Source organism: Anoplopoma fimbria, chromosome 7, assembly GCF_027596085.1.
Source record: "Anoplopoma fimbria isolate UVic2021 breed Golden Eagle Sablefish chromosome 7, Afim_UVic_2022, whole genome shotgun sequence".
Taxonomy (NCBI): domain Eukaryota; kingdom Metazoa; phylum Chordata; class Actinopteri; order Perciformes; family Anoplopomatidae; genus Anoplopoma; species Anoplopoma fimbria.
Window position 1 is genome coordinate 6,369,773 of NC_072455.1, and position 19,652 is coordinate 6,389,424.

Sequence of the window (19,652 nt, forward strand, 5' to 3'; positions counted from 1 at the left end):
ACCTAAATAGCATTAACAATAAAAATAAGTGACATTTTAATGTTCAGGTGTGGATATGAGCCAATGAGTGTACAGGATACTGACAAAACAAATCTGCATAGCATGTCAATGTTGCATGTTGTCAAAGCACAGGGAGTACTGGCTAAATGTTTCGGTGTTTTGGTACCTCCACCCGGCTCCACATGTTCCCCACAGTCATAGCGTTTAAGGTTAAAACACTCCAAGAGTGATGAAAAATAATAAGTGGTGTGGAGTAATAAGTGAAAATGTAAGGGGGGGACAGATTTATATGGTAAAATACAATGGTTCTTCTGTCTGGATCTCCGGGTGATGTAGTGATTCACTTTTACACTGTGATATGTAGCTTTAGCCTCTATCTTAATCATTTTAACCTTTTCTCATCCTGGATAGATCCTTCAAGCACATATTGTAGACCCTTCTGGCTGCTTCTCTCTGAAATCGCTTTCTGTGTTTCAATAAATTACATCATATTTTTTAAGTGAGTGCAGTTAGTGACAGTGTGGGCTCCATTGTAACTCTGACAGCTTGAGGGAGTACCAGCAGGGGACGGGGCTTACATAAATATACAAACTGAACAAAGATTCAGTTTGTATCACTTATTACTCAACACCACTTATTATTTTCCATCACTCTTAGTGTGTTAACCTTAAAAGCTAAAATAAAAATGGCATCAGTAGTATGCCATTTCGGTGGAGCCCTACTCAGTTATATTGCATATAATATTTTTCTATACATCTTTTGCTATGTTTCCCTGATGTTGAATTTTTTTTGTGAAGATGTCGGATATATTGCCCTGAAAATTGTTTTCTTGCTGCTGTTTATAATCCTCCTGATGCAAATTAAGAAAATGCACATGGACCTGCATTTCTTTTTGCATTTCTTTCTTTTCTGTGTCGCATAATGTCAATAAATCCTTTGACTATATTCTTAACCTATACATACCAGTGGATTTTGTTATTGTTGCCAAAATCCCATTTGACAATGTTTCACCAGTACACCTCTCTATTTATATAATAGGTAAATACTGTAAATGAATCGCCATTTAGTATATTAGATTTGTAGGGAAGTTCTTTAATCAGTCCCAAACATCCCCAAGAACTGAAGAGCAGTATCCTATTTAATTACATGTTGTATACTGTATGGTCATACATTCTCTACCATGTTCACTACAATGTCATCAGTTATCTGTAGTTCTTGGTGACACTGACTGTATCTTACCTGAAAAGCTCTTCAGCTGATTTCCCACAGGACCATCACCCATTCACTGCACAATTTCCAAACATCCACTAGATGTCACCCTTAGGTTGCAATCTAACAGCTGAAGAGCTCATTGAGGCTTAATATTATTCTGGTCACAAGACAATCATAATCACGATCACAGCATCAGCCCTTATTCATCATTGGATAATAGTTTTAGAATAACAATTCCTGAATGATCAGCTTCAGCTGTTAAATTTCTTCCTGTGATCTTCATCGATCGTTTTGGTTGTTATCCTGAACACTCTGTACATATGGCTTTCTGCAGACATCATAATGTAAACGTGTTAATACAGTTTGTCTCTCTATTAAATCACTTTCTTTCACATAAACTCAATCTCTAAAATGTGTATGTATATTTAAAAACTTCTCACTTTTGTCGTGCTGCATTAATTATCATGAATTGTTATCTGCTTTTTGTGATAATCATTTTATTTACAGGATGAAACTCAATTGTAACAACTTATCTAGCTGTAATGTGGCCCCTCCAAGAGTCGCCACCTTATCGTGGTGGAGGGGTCTTTGTGCCCCCTCCATCCTGGGAGCTCTGTGGTCTGGCGTAACAGATCCTGGTAGGTCTCACCGAGGCCAATTAGTCCCAGGAGAGAGCCCAGACTAAGAACGATTCACGGACCCAATGAATCGGCCAGAAAGGAGCTGTAGCACCTTGCACAGACTAGGGAACCTGGCTCATGGAGTCAGACCTGGGAGGGAAGCTGGCCAACAAGCACCTGGCAGCCAGGCTTTGATCCATGAAGCCCGGTCAGGCACAGGCCAAAAGAATACCCACAGGGATAGGCAGTAGGGTTTTCTGACAGGCATGCACGGCGACCAGATCATGCTGACCCCCGGCATTGCAGTCTGGTTCCAGAGATGTGGAACTTCACCTCTGTGATGAGGAAGGAACCAGAGCAAAATGGATGTAGTTGGTGCTTGCGACGCATGGCACTGGATCTGGAACCAAAATCCTGGACGGAGGCTAGACCTTTTGTGGAGTAGCCCAGGGTGAGAGGTGTGGAGCTGGTGAGAGGTTACTCACAGGCCCCCGGCTGAGTGCTGCTGTGTTGGATTTTGTTGGACTTAACTTTTTGCGATTATTAAGAAAAATAATACAAAAAGTAATGAATTTGCAAGAAATTCTGGATTTCAAGATAAAGACTTATGATAAAGTGAGTTATTAAAGAAAAGTATACCCCATTTTCATTGTACATACAATAACTTTCATGTCACATCATATGAAAGTTTTAGGAACTAATACAACAAATTGGTGAATACATTCAAAATCCGATACATAATCTAAAAGATTATCTATATTTTTGGAAATCTAAAAGTCCGAACAACACAACTCAATAATTCAAATGCCTAATATTTGAAGTTTAAAAAAAAAATGTTAGGCTCATACTGTGTGTTCTGTAGGCACATGACTGGATATTGTTTTGATGCAGGGATAGAGAACAGTAACCCCCAATGATTGGATTAAACCTCCTCAACACTGGCAGCTCCCCAACCAGCTGAGAGGATGCTCTGTCCTGAAGTGTGAGGTGCTTTATGTTCACCATTTTTAAAAAATCCCAGTTACTGGAAAGTCAGCACATATTGTGTTCCTGGATCAGTCTTTACTCAAAGCCTCCACGTTCAGCCGAACAACTCACCAGGAGTCTGTTCATCTATCTGGATGTATAGTAATAGTAATTAATATAATATCCATTACTGAAAACAAGTCACTTCAGTTTACACGAGGTAAACACTGCAACTGGATCCTATGACAGGAAGCAGGATTCACCATGAACACGTCCCAATACAAGTCTATGATAGTGACACAAACACATTCACTCTCACATCCACGCCCACTCTATGATGTGTATGTTTTGGACTGTGGGAGGAAACTGGAGCAAAACATCTGCTGTCAATTGTGGGAAGGAACAAACTGTCAGTTTCTAATTTGACTAGAGGCAAACATCCTTGGTTATTCTTCTTAACTACAATCATGTTGGCAGTGTGTCATAAAAACTAATTAATTCAGTTTCATAACATGGCTTATTTCTGTATTTCACTTGTAGTGAACACTTTAATGTTTGGTTTGATTTTTATTGAAATCATATTTTTTAAACTGACAAGTAAAAAAACAATTCCAACCAAGAGGTCTTAGTCTAAAGATGACCTGTTTCTAACATCGTGAACGTTGTGAGGTGGTCTTAAACTGACCACCCTTTCCCTACAGGATGTCAATGCAGAGTGCAGACTCCATGCAGAGCATTGGTCTACACGTGCTAGCCGGTTACTCAATCTGTGGAACAACAGGACTGCCATGTGAGCTGCCTCTGCGCTGTGTTGACTGGCCCAAAGGCAACCAATGAGAAAAATCCTGCATGGCCGGGTCCATATGTAGCCAATCAAAAAACCTCATCTCAAATCAGTGAGCGTGGCCAGGGCTGACCTAGCTTGGATTTGAGTATGACCTCCTCTATCTGTCTTATATCTTATATATATATATATATATATATATATACACACACACATATATACCATAATGTTCATCCATGGTTCCCTCTATAGATCAGCCTCAGCTATAAAGCTTATAAACAAGAGTGTGATTTAAATTTGTTTCATATTTATTCTCATTATTATCTACCCAAGATCTTCCGCGTTGCCAGTGTTTTGGTACAATTTGTAAAAAATAAATAAATAGTAAGTTTAATGAAATCTTAAGTAGTCAAGCTTTGATTGTAAAAAGAAAATGTTATTTATTTTTACATTTATATCATGTGAATGTGTGTGGGTTTTATTATTATATATACATATATATTTACATATAAATTAATTATGCCTAATTCGACATCCCCCAGTAAGAGTACCTTATTCATTTTTCTCCTGAAAATATGTTTTATATTAGATGTAAAAATTGTGTCTGACAATGAGGTCATGACTCAGACTGTATTTGAATGTATTTCCATGGGATGTTTCCACCTTGGATGTGTCCTGTCATTTAAAGCGTGCAAAGAGGAAAGTTACACGGTGGACTTCTCAACAGACTGACGTACAGAGGTGTCTAATAAACGCAACAACCAATACAGAATTTTACCTCGGTTTTCCACCTTGTTTATTAATACAGTCTAATTATTGTTATGGACACGTTTTTGTGTGAATGCAGTAACAACACACAAAATGTACGTTTCTCTCTACAATCCAAACATGTCCGTCTGACAATCGGAGCTGGTCCGGCCAACAGCAGATCAAACTACATTGATAGGAAAGAGGTCAGGTGTTTTTGGTAACCACATCCTCATATGCAAAACACAGACCAGTCTGTCAATTTACACTACAAAATTAATTTGTGGCACAACGCGAATGCGGATGTTGAGTTTTACTGTGTTTTATATATGGTTTACAATATTAACAGTAATTCAAAATGCTCAGTTACTTCTGTTTTCATTACAATATGTGCCAACACACACACTTGTTGTATCATCAGCAGCTCAAGCCGTGATCCAAACATGTTCGGTTTGTCTTTCTTAAATGTTGGCTTGATTTATTTTTTGCATTTATATTGTATTAAGCCTGGAGACTTAAAGAATCAGTCACAAATGCTTGTATTTCCCTCGAGTAAGCGTGACTTGATAGCCTGATAATGTTTTACTAAAGATTCATTGGCAGTCTGCTGCAAAAGCCAATATTTTTGCATTATGTCAGTATAAGGCAGCCACTATGTTATCCTATATACAGTTGACCAAATCTTCTTAAATAACATGAAATAAATTGTTATACCTGGTGAACTTCCTGCTGTAGTTAATGAAAAGAAAATGCTATATTGTTTTTTCCATATGCATTATAATGAAATTGTCTGTTAATCGCATTGCCAGATTTTCAAAAGGCCAATTTTGGGCTTGACATACTGCCATATACTGTACCGGTGCTTTTCTGCCTGTAGTTGCTAGGGGAAGTGACGCCAGCAGCGAATTGCAGCTTTCATGGTTTAGGAAAAAAATCGGACAGTGGAGTGACGCTGCGACCGATTTGGTGTTAAGTCCATCAGCAAAATCCGCCTCCATCCTTTTGATTTGGGGCAATAATGACCCCCAAAATACGGAGAACATAAACTACGTGTTTCGCACTATCGAATGATATCAATATTTTACGTCTTCGTTCTGCAGAAAGATTAAAAAGGGATGGTGACATTTTACATTGTTACAATAGGAACTGGGCTTCTGGGGGGGGCGGGGGAATGTGAATTAGGGGGTGGGGGGGGGTTGTAAACCAGTCAAGGAAGGTGGACTAACCAAGGTAACGTAAACAAAAGGTTAAAGGCTTAACGCTAACGAAACGATACGTTTAACTACGGAGATACACAAACGAATCGACAGACGTAGTCAACGTTTGCTGTTAGCGAAATGGAGCTGAGAGTGGGGAACCGATACAGACTGGGCAGAAAAATCGGAAGTGGCTCTTTCGGGGACATCTATTTAGGTGAGTTAAATTTGAGCGTACTTTCACAAACCAAACGTTATCCTGTATGTATTACCTATGCTTTTATGAGCGAGCTTTTAAAACATGTTGGAGTCCGAACTCCATTAACGCATCATGGTTGTGTTAACCTCAGTTCATGTCATTAAGCTAACGTCAGTCGTTACTTATCATTGAAGATACCGCTGTCTTGATAAGTCAACTAACGCTAACGTTACTGTAGCGATACAAGTGTCCACTGTAAATATTTAACAATAAGATGTTATTTGAGATGCATTGACCGATTTGTAGCATTGCAGGCTTTATAGAGTATGCAGGTGAGACACAGCTAGCGTTAGCCTGTTTAACTGGCGTTATGTTGGACACAAGCAGTGGCAACTTATTTACTTATACACTTGCTTACTAATGCTGCCTTTTTAGATGTATCTCTCTGAACATACAGCGGTCATTTGACATTGTGTAATGTTACTTTAGAATAGCAAAGATGGATTAAAAAGCAGATTCATCCTAAATGATAGTTGATTGCCAGAAACGTTAGCTTCACGGTTTTTCATTTTTTTGGTCGAGTCGGCCGAGACACCGAACAATTCCCCCGGTCGTTCCGACGTGGACTCGTATCCTAACCGCTAAAGTGACATAGCTAGTCAATGACAGGACGCCGGTACAGTCTGACAGTCCTGATACCCGACGGACATGCCGTAAAGCACAGCTGTACCCGCAGAGGATACTTCAGCTCCGGTTGACAGTGTAACGCAGCCTCAGCTACACCTCAACTCAAAGTCAATTTCACAAACCGATGAATCCAACACATCACAAGTTCAGAGCTATAAAGTGTATACACTCACAGTATTTAAATGATTACTCTGCAAAGATGAACTGGGTTGTTGTGAATACTTCTCATTGTTCTGTTGTTATTGTGTTCATCTCTTGGCTGCAACAAGCTGTCTGAAAATCCATGTGATGCAATCTCGCCTGTGGTTTCCCCTAGGCTCAGCCCTTTATGTACAGCTAAAGCACAGCCCACCCTGACATTCCAAATAACACAATAACACTGTCATTTTGTTTAGCTTTTTCAAATCGGTCATCTAAATAAATGAGCAGCCTAAGCTAGCGGGACCCCTGTCCTCTGTCAGCTGATACCAGTTCTGAGGATGGCAGCAGATAGAGTGCTCTGGGTTGGATTAACAGAACCCAAAACACCACCATCTCTGTTTTCCTAGGTGGCTTCTTTAGTTTCTATCAGCCATTTGATTGTATGACATGGATTTACTGTTGAGTAGTCCTGTGAATGTGCCTGTGATCACATAAACACTGGGCACACTGGTTTTTCCAGTTGACGAAGGCATCAGTTAGTGCTCGGGTAAATAGCCTTTTAATATGCAGGCTTAGGAGACTTCTCAGATTCAGTTTGATCTTGCCATTTCATAACTAGATGTTGGAGGAGTTGACGTCTCTTATGAGCGGTAACAGAGCCTGTAACATGATGTCTAGATGTTGAAATGTTTCTGTTTTATGACCAAAACCTGTATTTGCACATTATTTGTTAGCTTACTGTTACTGAACTAAGAACTTGGGCTCTGTCCCACAAGTTGTTTGGCACCGCTTGTGCTCCCAGCAGTTACCAAACACAAAAGCTGTTTTTAGGGCTACCAATTATAATTTAGCTTTTTTCTGCCAATGTTCTAAGTAGGCCTATTGTTTAACCTGTAACATTTTAGACAATCTAAAAAAGAGTTTGTTTGACGTTTTAGCTTGATAAACAACTAAAACTAGTGCAACAAACAATCTTAATTGTTGATTTGACTGATTGATTTTCTGTCAGTTAATAAGTCCATTAATCATTTCCAAAGTAGAACATGTTTTTTTCCCTATTGTTACAAATTCGTTAAATGTGGGGTTTTTTTTTTTTTTTTTTAAGTCTTTGTCATAAAACAAACATTAGTTCTAAATAAAATATAGCATCAGATTTACAGAATCATATGTAATCAGGCAATAAAATCTGATTTGAACATTCTATAGCAACTTCCCTCAGGGAAACCTCAGACCCAGTAAACTGTATTTTACATAGAAACATCGGACTCACCCTTTTATAATGTAACGAACACAAGGTATAACAGTTAGGCCGGTGTAAACATTTTCAAATTTGTTTGATAATAAGCCAACTAATTCTGACCCAGACTCTCAAATTTAAAAATGTGCCAGCTCTACACAATTCTTTCACTATTGTCTCCCACCAAGCAGCAGCTGCAGGATATGAGTATATACAGTCAGGGCCATACGTTTTTTGACACAGTTTTTCTATATTTGCATCTTTGAACGACTCCAATAGATTTGAAATATAGCAGTCAACTTGTGGTAGAAGTGTAGAATTTCAAAAATGTTACAGGAGGAAAAAAAATCCTTTGCAGTAAATGACATCAACATGTCGTGTAAAGAGGCAAAATACTTATGGTCCTTACTGTAAGTCACTATATATATATATATTTATTTTTTTTTTTTATTTTATTTTTTTCTTCTCATAAAGCTCAAACTGCATCCGGGAGACGTTAAAACGTGTTTAAACATTTTTTTTTTTTTTTTTTTTTTTTTACATCATTAACATTTTTAATTAAACTTTTTTTTTTCTGGAGAGTGAGCTGTCTCGCTTTCTTCTCATCTCTGTTGAGAGTAACGCATGCTCAGTAAAGATCGGGGACCATCAGTAATTGCGTTACACCACTAGATCTTTCAGGGAGCTGGTATGAAATCCAGGGAAAGCATAGAAGATGTGATGAATACATCCTTACTCACGGCATTAAAATATACTTTTGAAAAATCAATCAGCAAGCTGTTAGAAACAATGTGTCAGCTTATTCAAGGTTATCTCTTGGTAACAGTTTTCATAGAAACAATTACAGAATTCTGCAGTGGATATTTCAAAACTTAAGCTATCTTTATAACTAGATGACTAGGTTTGTACGTGGTATTTCTTCTTGTACTGTGGGTGAACTGATGGATTAAGGTTACCAGGTGTATTAACATTTGTCCTTTTCCAGGCACAGATATTTCCGTGGGTGAGGAGGTTGCGATTAAGTTGGAATGTGTGAAGACCAAACACCCCCAGCTCCACATCGAGAGCAAGATCTACAAGATGATGCAAGGAGGAGGTGATGTATCAGCTCACAATACTGCTACTCAATACAGTGATCCTCATCTCTCATTGGACTAGTGTGCTCAGTTTCCATCTCCTCTCGCACTCATTTCTGACTTCTCGACCCTCCATGGTCTTCCTACTCAACGGCTATTGATCTAAATGGGTCACCAAACATTGCATCCGCTGCAACATTAAATCCGCTCACAGCCTTACGCTGTGTTCACACCAAACGCAAAGCTAATTTCCCGTGTGACGAGATTACGTACAAAGTCGATGCAAAGACGTGAATGGACACAAACTAAGCGAACACGCCTCATTCGCTTATTTCAAATCGAGGGAGAAATACGCGTGACTCTGTCGTTAAAGCCTTTCAGTATTGAGATTCTCCTCCTGTCATCACTGCCGTCTTGACGTTGTTGAATCAGAAATCGAGGTATCAGAAATGGAGGAAAACAATATTGTAGCCCTAGAGCTCTACAATACCTCATATTGGTAGAGAGACCGGACGAAACTATGTGTTTAAATGTATGTGCATGAACTATATGGTACATACAATAACGACGCTGCCGTATTTACGCCAATATGATTATTTTGAGTGATGATGGAGCAGCTACAATGTGAGCAAAGCCTAGCATCAATCAATCCTAGCTCCATTCAGAAAACAAGCATTTTAAAATTTGTTTGCTTTTTCCTCTCGTTGATAGACATGACAAAGCATGAAGTCAGACTTTTTCGGCATCTTTTTTAACCGTTTATTGCCATTGCTATTACAGCCGTGAAAGATAAAATGTAATCTACGCAGAGGGAGCCCAGGCTCTTCTCTGGCACGTCTAGCCTGAGTGACGCGAATAAACACAAATGATCCACCGATCAGTAACGCGTCGCAAACATTTGCTTAGCATTTGATGTGAACACAGCATTAGAGTTACTCTGATCCTGAAGCGACACCTGTGGGTAAAGGCACACAACTGGAAATTATCCTTAGTCTTAATCCTGAAAGCATGGGCTCATATGACGACAACCTCAACTCATATGAGTGTATCACCAGCTGAGGGATAAACGGTTTATGTAGTGGGGTAAACTGTAACTTGCATGTAGCCCTTTTTTGCCTTCAGCAAGTGAAATGCATCATCAGGAGGTGTTCCTCAGACAACATTTTTGGGTTCTCACTATTGGAAATGCGTTTACTCCCATGTTGCAGTGGGCATTCCAACCATAAAGTGGTGCGGAGCAGAAGGTGACTACAACGTGATGGTGATGGAGCTGCTGGGGCCCAGCCTGGAGGATCTCTTCAACTTCTGCTCCCGCAAGTTCAGCCTTAAGACAGTCCTGCTGCTAGCTGATCAGATGGTGAGACTGCCTACTCACTTCTCACACACATATATATATATATATATATATATATATATATATATATATATATACATATATATACACACACACACACACTCCACATTGTTTTTCACTTTCTACCAGTAATCCATAAAGTCATAGAGTTTTAGTGTTTATATGGGCACATCATTGAGACATATGTGCAGTTCACTTGCTACTACCATTTTACATCTTTTCTGTTACATCAATTTTGTGAATGAAATGTCCTATGTTTAACTTGAAATGTGTCGACTATATATGAATTCACTGGTAACACTGGTGCTACCAACTTTCTCAGTTGGTCACACTAGCATATGCTTGGTCGCATGCTTGTTTTGGTACTATATTAATCACTGGTGGAAAGTTACTTAGTAAATTACCCCAACTACGGTGCTACAGTACAATTCAACAAAATTTCAGAGGGAAATATTGTACTTTTAACTTAATATACTGCTACATTTATTTACAATCAGCAAATGAAATACCATGCAATGTTTTACAGTAAATTAAACCACCGACAGTATAAAACATGAACAAGATGAGCTCTATTGCAACCATCTACATTATGCATCTTACAAGTTATACTGAGCTAACCCCCTTCACTTTAATCAGCTGATTGCTGGCAAGACACATAAACTTGGCTCAGGTCCTGGCGATTGGAAGCATTTATTCACGACAAATAAACTGTACACATACTGTACTATTGCGTTCACACACTGCACTGCCACTGCTAGATTCACACTACCTGCACTGCTACGTTCAGACACCACACTGCTAGGTTCACACACACTGCACTGCCAGGTTCACAGCTATAACATTACTGCGTACATCATACTCATCGTCAAGCAAGCTCTGGCTCTCGACTAGCCCCTCGCTTACATTATGCCAGGCTTGCTATAAACAGGCAGACACAAAGCTGAGCTGAGCTGATCCTCGCATCTAAACTAGGAGCCTCACTTGGAAGGGTCTGCAGGAGTCTGCGACAATGCACACAATATTGTGGCTTCTAACTCTACCATACGGGTGACCTGGGCGCTCAGTTTGGCAAATACACCACAGCTGGTTGTGAATGATGAATTTAACCTGTTTGTGCATCGCGCGCATCATCAGCATTCAACGCACAGGTCAACATAATCCTCGTAGTTTGCTCACATTTACATCATGGTTATCAAGTTCAGTCAGTACACTCATTAATCTGCCCTGGTCATCTAATGGGACTTGACTGGTGTACAGGAGGAGCGGTCAGACAGAGCTGAGTGCACAGCTGAATACCCTCATATTAATGTGGTGTAGTGAAACATTAAGTTTGTTCTCCTCCACTACAGATCAGTCGCATTGAGTACATTCACTCCAAGAACTTCATCCACAGAGATGTGAAGCCCGATAACTTCCTGATGGGACTTGGCAAAAAGGGAAACCTGGTCTACATTATCGACTTTGGCCTGGCTAAAAAGTATCGTGACGCTCGCACACACCAGCACATCCCCTACCGCGAGAACAAGAACCTGACTGGCACTGCACGCTATGCCTCAATCAACACACATCTGGGGATTGGTAAAGACAAAACACAGTGAACTGGCCTGTTTGACATAAACACATTACTGCAATTAGACCATTTAAAGATTTTAAGTTTTGTCTCTTCATCATCCCTCTCCTCTGTTGCCTCCCTCTACAGAGCAGTCGAGGCGCGATGACCTGGAGTCCTTGGGCTATGTTCTCATGTATTTTAATCTGGGCTCGTTGCCCTGGCAAGGCCTCAAGGCTGCCACCAAGAGGCAGAAGTATGAACGGATCAGTGAGAAGAAAATGTCCACCCCCATCGAGGTGCTTTGCAAAGGATACCCCTGTAAGTCTCAACTTATTTTTTTATTACTTACTGCATAATTCTATAATTTCCAATAGCAATCAAGAACAGTCATTCCCATCAGCTGAGAAGTGTCTTCTACCTCTCTGTCACAGCTGAGTTTGCAACCTACCTGAATTTCTGTCGTTCCCTGCGCTTCGATGACAAGCCTGACTACTCGTACCTACGGCAGCTCTTCAGAAACCTGTTCCACCGACAGGGCTTCTCTTATGACTATGTCTTTGACTGGAACATGCTCAAGTTTGTAAGTGCTAATCACAATGTCTATGTGGGTTTGAAACATCAGCTACAATATGTACTTCAAATGTTTATAAGTGTTGGTAGATACCTGCTGTGATTCAAGTATTTTTTTTTTTCTGATTAGCAAAAGGCACACTGTTGAGTCTTTGTCATTGCTGTACACAGGGAGCCAACCGTGCAGCAGAGGAGGCAGAGAGAGAGCGCCGGGACCGGGAGGACCGGCTGAGGCACGCAGGAACCCAGTGGCCCGAGGAATCCCCGCTGCATCAGGACGACCACGAGGAGCCCAGGACGGAGCCCCGCCCACCCCTCTAACGCCCACCTCACACACAGGTCAGTTCACTCCAGCCATCTGTCTCTTGTGACCTGGTCCTGATGCCAATGCAGTGTGTTTCAAGATTTTAAGATTTCAAGGCTAGAATGAATGGTTTTACAAAACGTGCTTTGATATGACTGTCAGCAGTAGAATTGTGGAAATAAGTTCTATTTAGGGTTTCATGATATTTCATGATCACAAGTTTCCTGATTTCTGCTGTCAATTTATTCTCGGATTTATATATAGTTACTGTAAAGTTGAAAGCAATAATGCACTTTGGCTTATTTTGTTTCAGGCTTTTTTTTTTCCTTAACAATTAGATGTGAAAAAATATCATTGCATATAGTCTGGCATTTGAATCAAAAAGCAAAGCCAGACCTTTTTATATGGAATATGATGCATATAGGGAAGTATTAGTGAACTATCTTCATGTCTATTCCCTCCTGATGGCGGTCTTTGTTTTTGCTCTCTGGTCTCCAGCGAACACGTCCCCTCGACAAGTGTCCGGTATGGAGCGTGAACGGAAGGTCAGCATGCGACTGCACCGCGGCGCTCCCGTCAATGTGTCATCGTCAGATCTAACAGGTCGGCAGGACACATCCCGCATGTCCACCTCACAGGTAAAAGACAACCATGATGACACATTTGCTCTCTTCTTTTAGTGTCTCTTAACCCACTAGCATGAGCAGAAAGAGGAAACTTATCATATATAATTCCACCTCACCCCAGGCTAGGCTGGAAGAAGAAGCAGCCCTGTTCCACATATGCAGGAACTAGTTTAATAGTAACCAGTAGAAGTTAGAATTTCATTTTTAAATTCATTAAACTTCCTGGAAGGAAGTCTGTATCTTGCTACTTCGTAAGATCAATAGACATTAGTCTCTGATACTGGATAGTTTTGGTCACATGAGTGATGATGATGTCAAAAGAATCCAGTCCCGAGCAGCAGAAGAAATCCTCAATACTTGTTTGTTTCAGTGCTGCTGACAGTTTTCTCCAGTTGTGTGGTTGGTGCAGAATGTGGGTTCTGACTTGACAAATTGGGCCTTCTCTCTCCCTTCCCCCAACCTCAGAATAGTATTCCCTACGAGCATCACGCCAAGTAGACGCTCGCCACGTCCTTGTGTGACGGCGGCAACACTGGGTGAGTCCTGTCCCTAAAGCACCAGGGATGCATGGGTCCAGATTCAAGTTCTGCACTGGGCCGTCTCCGAGTCTTGCGTTCAGCCTTGGTTCCAGCATTTTTTTCACTTCCAGACAAGAGAATTAAAACTGTGTTGTGCTTGAGATCAGATCAGCAGCATGAACAGTTCATGTAGTTTTGCCTGGAATCAGGGGTGAACGCCAGTCGTTCAGCAGCGAGCTGTGAATGAGACTTGGCCTGAGCAAACCGTTGTTGATGTCATAATGCACAACGCCATCCCATCCACTTGGCTGTGGATGACATCATAGCCAGCCCACGTCTCATTGAACGGTCAGATGCTGTGTATTTTCTGAGCGGGAGGGTCCTCTGAGAACTGGAGGGGATGATGCATCGCTGTGCAGAGTCTGAGAATGTAACTCTCTCTTTGCCTACTCAGGGTATGACGTAATGCCCCTTTAATCAGCTCTGTGCCTGTGGCTTGTTGCTTGCACGGTTGGTGTGATGCTTAGATGGCCGGCCTACAGCTATAGCATCCAAAAGGAATGTGCCTACCTACACCCAGCTCTCCAGCCCTGCTTGGTGCAGTTCACTGTTCTTTCTCCTGCAGATTTCTGCCTCCCTGGTCTTTCACACTAAACACCTGCATGATACGAAGCTACTCAGTGTTCAGCTTTGTCACAGCTGTGGCTCGGGGCATGTTATCAGTTGTTCAGAAGGGGAAAGGGGACAAAGTCTGTCTCTAATGAGTCTATTACTCACACAAAGACAAGGACCAGACAGGGTTTCCTTGCACTGTGGGTTTGTTGCTGGAACAAAATGCTGGCAATAAACCCACACACAACCACCAGGACACAGACAGCCAGTGTGGTGGTCTAACAGCTGAATCCCCTGATAGGCCTTTTCCACTGCAGGAACTTGACAAGCCATAACTTCAGGTGTAGCCAGTGTCACGGGGTTCTGCTTTTATTTCCACAATTTCATAAACTCACATTTTTTGCACAGAAACAAAAAGCTCCTTCACTTCCTTGTCAAGGGCAGGGACAATTCAGTTCTATTCATTTTTCTAAAATGAATTACTTTCCTTTTTAGATGCACATTTCTCAAAAGCTTGCTTATGTGTTTTTATTTTTAAATCCAGCCCTTATTTTTACTTGAATGAGAGAAGAAGATATATTAATTATATCCCTGAGTGTCTGCTGCCTGCTAGCATTAGCATCCTGGTGTTCTTTCACATGATGCTTTAGCGGATGCTTGATTCATTTGGTAGTATACTACGATACAGCTCAACTTCCAGCCCTCAACAATGTTGGCTTTACACCCATTACAAGTTGCTGTTCTACTTTTCTGTGCTTCCAGACTAAAATATATCCAAACTGAGGACATGTTGAGTTAGCCAACTATTAGCTTACTCGGTTAGCTCACCGTCTCATGTTACATTACAGGCAAGCTCTGCCTGTGCGCTAATTCATATTATGGATGACAAAAAAATATAACTTCATATCTTTATAGAAATGTAAAATTACTTACAAATTAATTAATTTGTGCTATGCCCTTAAAATTGCATTTTGACATATTTATAATGAATTAAAAACAGACTGTGGAAGGTCTGTACCTGGTATTGGATCGGCCCCATCTCTATTAACGACACAGACATTTAAAAGTCAGTTCATGTAAATATAAAAGGAAATCTTTATTGGTGCCACTTTTGCATTGCACACCTGCTTACCAAACGGTGCATAAGAATGAAGACGTTCGTCCCGGTGTAACCTTCTCACTTACTGTATAAACAAAACTTTGTGGTTTGTAAAACACAGTGGGAAACGAGGCAGAACCTAGAACCTAGACCTGATGGGTTCCCACAGGGTCAGGGTATGGGATTCTCCAGGTTATGGGTTGCTGGGGTCCTGTAGTGGAAAGCGCTTATATAAGCATTTCACAGCGAATGAGGACTGATTACTTTTAGTGCCGTGACTCTACACAGCCAGTGAACCAACCAACCCTTTTAGGTGTTGTTTTTCCTCCTGGTTTTCACCAGGCATGGGCTTTATGCAAACCATGATTGGGCTATCCATATTAATGTATTTCTGATTTTTTTTTTTACTTAATTTGATATATTTTTGCAATTTTCCTGCCCAATGCTGTAAGTCCTCTAGGAGCTTGTTCCCTGCATCAGCAGTGTTAAAGCATATTTTTCTATTCAATGGTATGAATTTGTCCCCTCACTGTCCAATTAGAACATGTAAAATAAGTTGAAACATATGGTTCAATGCTAGAAAATATTGGGATGTTGTCATAAGCACCAATCAGCCGTCCCTAGTTCCATCCCTGCAGCTGTTTCCTCAGTTTACAGAGTGTGTTGTTTTTGATAATGTAGCGATGGGCTGAACATAAGTTTTATATGCTTTTCTGATTCTGTGGCTTGCTTGAGACCGTAGACGAGTTAAAGGCTCTTCATTCATGTTCGGAGGCAGTGACATGAGCATGCACGGAGAGCTTGATGCATCCAGTGATTTAGAGCAGATGTAGCTTGTTGTTTGTTTGACCCTCCTGCTTCCTTTACTGTGTTTCCTCTAGATGGTGTCTGCTGTACCCACCGCTGGCCTCCATCTCCTCGCCCCTCGATGAGCCCCCACAATGCACCCTGGGGACAGAGCCCTGTTCACTCAGAAGCAATCCGACATACTAATACTACCATTCATCATCACTACCACAGCGAGCTTCTGGCTCGGGACAAACTGCTTTCTGACTGACTGCTCTCAGTTCTGTTGCCTCCTTCAGACTTGCACACTCTCTCTTTCTCTCTCTCTCCTCCCTCCCTCTCTCTGCTCCCTCCCACCCTCCCTGTTTCTGTGTGTTGGTCCAACCTACCAAAACATTAAACAGCACCGGAGCTCATGACCCCCATCCTCCCACAACCCCGCCCACTGCCACCACCAGATTCTAAATGGACAGTGCTTTGACCGGGGCAATAGCAGCCAGTCTTTTTTAGGACACTGACTGACTGATGAAACAACAATTAAGGCTCCTTCCTTCGCCCAAACGAGTGTCATGGCGGCCCTACATTTCCACCGTCACTGTCCACTAGTTCATACCTGATCAATAAAAGCGCTTTCTCTCTTTTGTGCAGTAAAGTGTATGACGCTGAACCAGCAGCTCTTCATTTTTTTTTTTATAAATATATATATATATATATATATATATATATATACACACACACACACATGTATGGGTAGTTTTTTGGGGTGTGATGCTTTTCACTGGTGTTTGCAGGTTTCATTCCCTCTCATTTTTCCTGTTTTTAGTTATCATGACCACTGATGGCTCTCTTCAGTAACTATATAGCCATGTGTATTAAATAAAAAGAAAGTACTTCTTTGCATGTTTTAGAGGTGAGTCTTCAGCGTCAGGTGTGTGTGAGACTCGAGTGCTAGTTAAACCCACGAACGTACCAAAAACTTGCTTTGGTATCTCGGGTGCAGGAGGTTTGTGTATTCACCCATCAGTTGGCAGGATGTTCTGTCTGTTGACCTCCAGCCCCTGGAGTACTGTCCCATGAGCCCTGTTCTCCTTCTAGTGTTCTGTACAAAAGAAGTGCACTTTACGTGGGGTGGGGCGGGGCGGGGCAAGGGCATCATCAGACATGTTTGACCAGGTGTTCATTCACTGTGTACAGATAAACATTCTCATTGTTCTTATTTCTATAATTTTCAAGCTGTGAATAACCTGTAATATTGATGTGTAAATGTTAGGGATGGATCTGAGCAGGACTTTCTATGCTCGGACCAGGAACCGAGCTGTTGCCGTACATGTAGTGGTCTCCCGTCAGTCCACCCCCTTCAGAGCCATGGGGTCATTACAGAAAGCAGTGCAGGGGGCCACAGAAGTTGCACTGAATGTGAAAGACATTTTGTGCGACTCGCTTCGCTCTCAGCAGTAGAGGTTTAGTGATCCTGCACCGGCAAACTGCGATGTTGCCACGTCACTGAAAACACATCCTTTGTGAATCCTGTAAAAACGATTGTGGAAATGATTCTTTGTTGAGAGGAAAGCTGAACATCCTTTCACAGCAGCAGTTTTTTTTTTTTTTTTTTTTTTCCCTTTCTTTCCTTTTTATAATTAACACAACTGGTCTGAATCTTCTGGCTTGGATAACTCTGCCATGTTTATCAGACTGAAATGATCTGTTGTAGTTCATTGTTGCTGCTGCTCATTCTCTTGTTTTGGATTTTGACCCTTGACCTCTTTGGTCAGACGCTCGACACCTTGTGAATTATGTAAGCAACCAGATCAGCAAGATTCACTTTCTCACATTTATATTTGCCACTGTATTTGTGTACTTAAACTGTAAATAAATGAATTACTTGTACCTTGTTTGTGTCACTAAATAGTTCCTGTGGATGAAGCAGTTGGTCTCAGTGAGCAGAAGGCCGTGCTACAAGAGAGCCTTTAAACTGAATCCGGGTCAGATCCTGCTGTCTCCAAATAACACTGAATATTCAAAGATTTCAAAAAGCAGTGTAAAGATGAATGTGGTCAGAGTCAAAAAGATGTGTGGATGTAAGTATGTCGCTGAATGGAACAAATATGTCATTTAGTCACATTTCTCCACAGAAAATATATGTATTTATTCAAACAGGCATCACATAGCTATGCTGTGTTAGACATCACTCAGAAAAATAGCAGTGGAAGTGCAGCAGGTGGTGCCAGATCTCAGTGTTGAACATAAAATGGACCAGATGGCATGGAGCACACAGGTTACAGTCACCTGGCATCACAGCAACACGTTACACAGCAGGTCCCAGTGTGACAGCAGTAAGCAGACCGTCACACGAGACGTAGAGTTAACATAGGACAATCATTCATCAGCTGAGTATACACCACTGATGCTAACAAGTCAAGTTTGTTCAAGTATCCTACAGACTAAAGTATCAAAGTAGCTCAAAGCAGTCGAGAAACAAAACAACAAAACAGAACAGACCTTTAAGTCGCAGCAAGGATAGAACAGCTACAGTATGACATTCAGCTGCCAGGGTGCATGTTGAGTGCTAAATATTAAAGAAGCAGTGTGTGAGATTTAGTGGTATCTAGTGGATAGGTAGCAGATTGCAACCGACCAAATACCCCTCCACTCACCCCTCCCTTTACGAGCGTGTCGGAGGACTACGGTGGCCTTTAGGTGATGTAAAAAAAAATATCTCTACAGTGTTAGCTTTGTCCGTTCAACTAACAATTAATGCATAATTTCTGCCAATAATGCCCCCTAATTCCTACACACTGGTCCTTTAAATAGTTTATTTTTACAACCAATATTTTCAATGTGATTTGTCATCCTGTTTTCAAGAAATAAGGTGCTGAGAAAAGGTGCACAAAACTGGAATTGAATATATTTGTTTTAAAATGCGATGTGTGTAGATAAAGGTACAAAAAAGTTAGTAACTGTTTCCAGTAAGGTGTGATATTTTCATACCAAAAGGAGTTGCTGTATTTTAGACAGTCACTTCATTTTACTAATTAATTAACCGTTGTGTACAGAATATGATCAGAATGTAAAACCTGTTCCACTCTGCTCCGTATCCACTTTATCTATGAAGTCATAGGAGCGCAATAAAAAAGAACAAATCTGTAAAAGAATAAGAATACAGGCCTACATGGAGAACAGTCTAGAGGCAGTCTCACAGACATCTTAGCTAGACTTATAGAAAGACCTTCTTGCCAAAATGTGAAAATATATAGATTAATAAACAAAAGATAAATACATTAATAAAAAAACGTGGAATATAAATAGAGGAATACAATTAAAATGTGGAAATATAAAGGGAAATAAATAAAAGACCAAATCCGGAAA

The 19,652-nt window shown here is 40.9% G+C and overlaps 1 protein-coding gene across 1 annotated transcript; it reads left to right on the forward strand.

Annotated features, from left to right (window-relative positions):
• Nucleotides 1-5,508: 5,508 nt before the first annotated feature.
• Nucleotides 5,509-18,162, forward strand: csnk1db (casein kinase 1, delta b). Its single transcript, XM_054601125.1, is given in 10 exon segments — nucleotides 5,509-5,742; nucleotides 8,775-8,885; nucleotides 10,074-10,222; nucleotides 11,569-11,797; nucleotides 11,919-12,089; nucleotides 12,203-12,351; nucleotides 12,513-12,576; nucleotides 12,579-12,680; nucleotides 13,144-13,283; nucleotides 16,382-18,162. Coding segments are annotated over 10 exon segments (1,242 nt in total). The 5' UTR covers nucleotides 5,509-5,666; the 3' UTR covers nucleotides 16,433-18,162.
• Nucleotides 18,163-19,652: the final 1,490 nt, after the last annotated feature.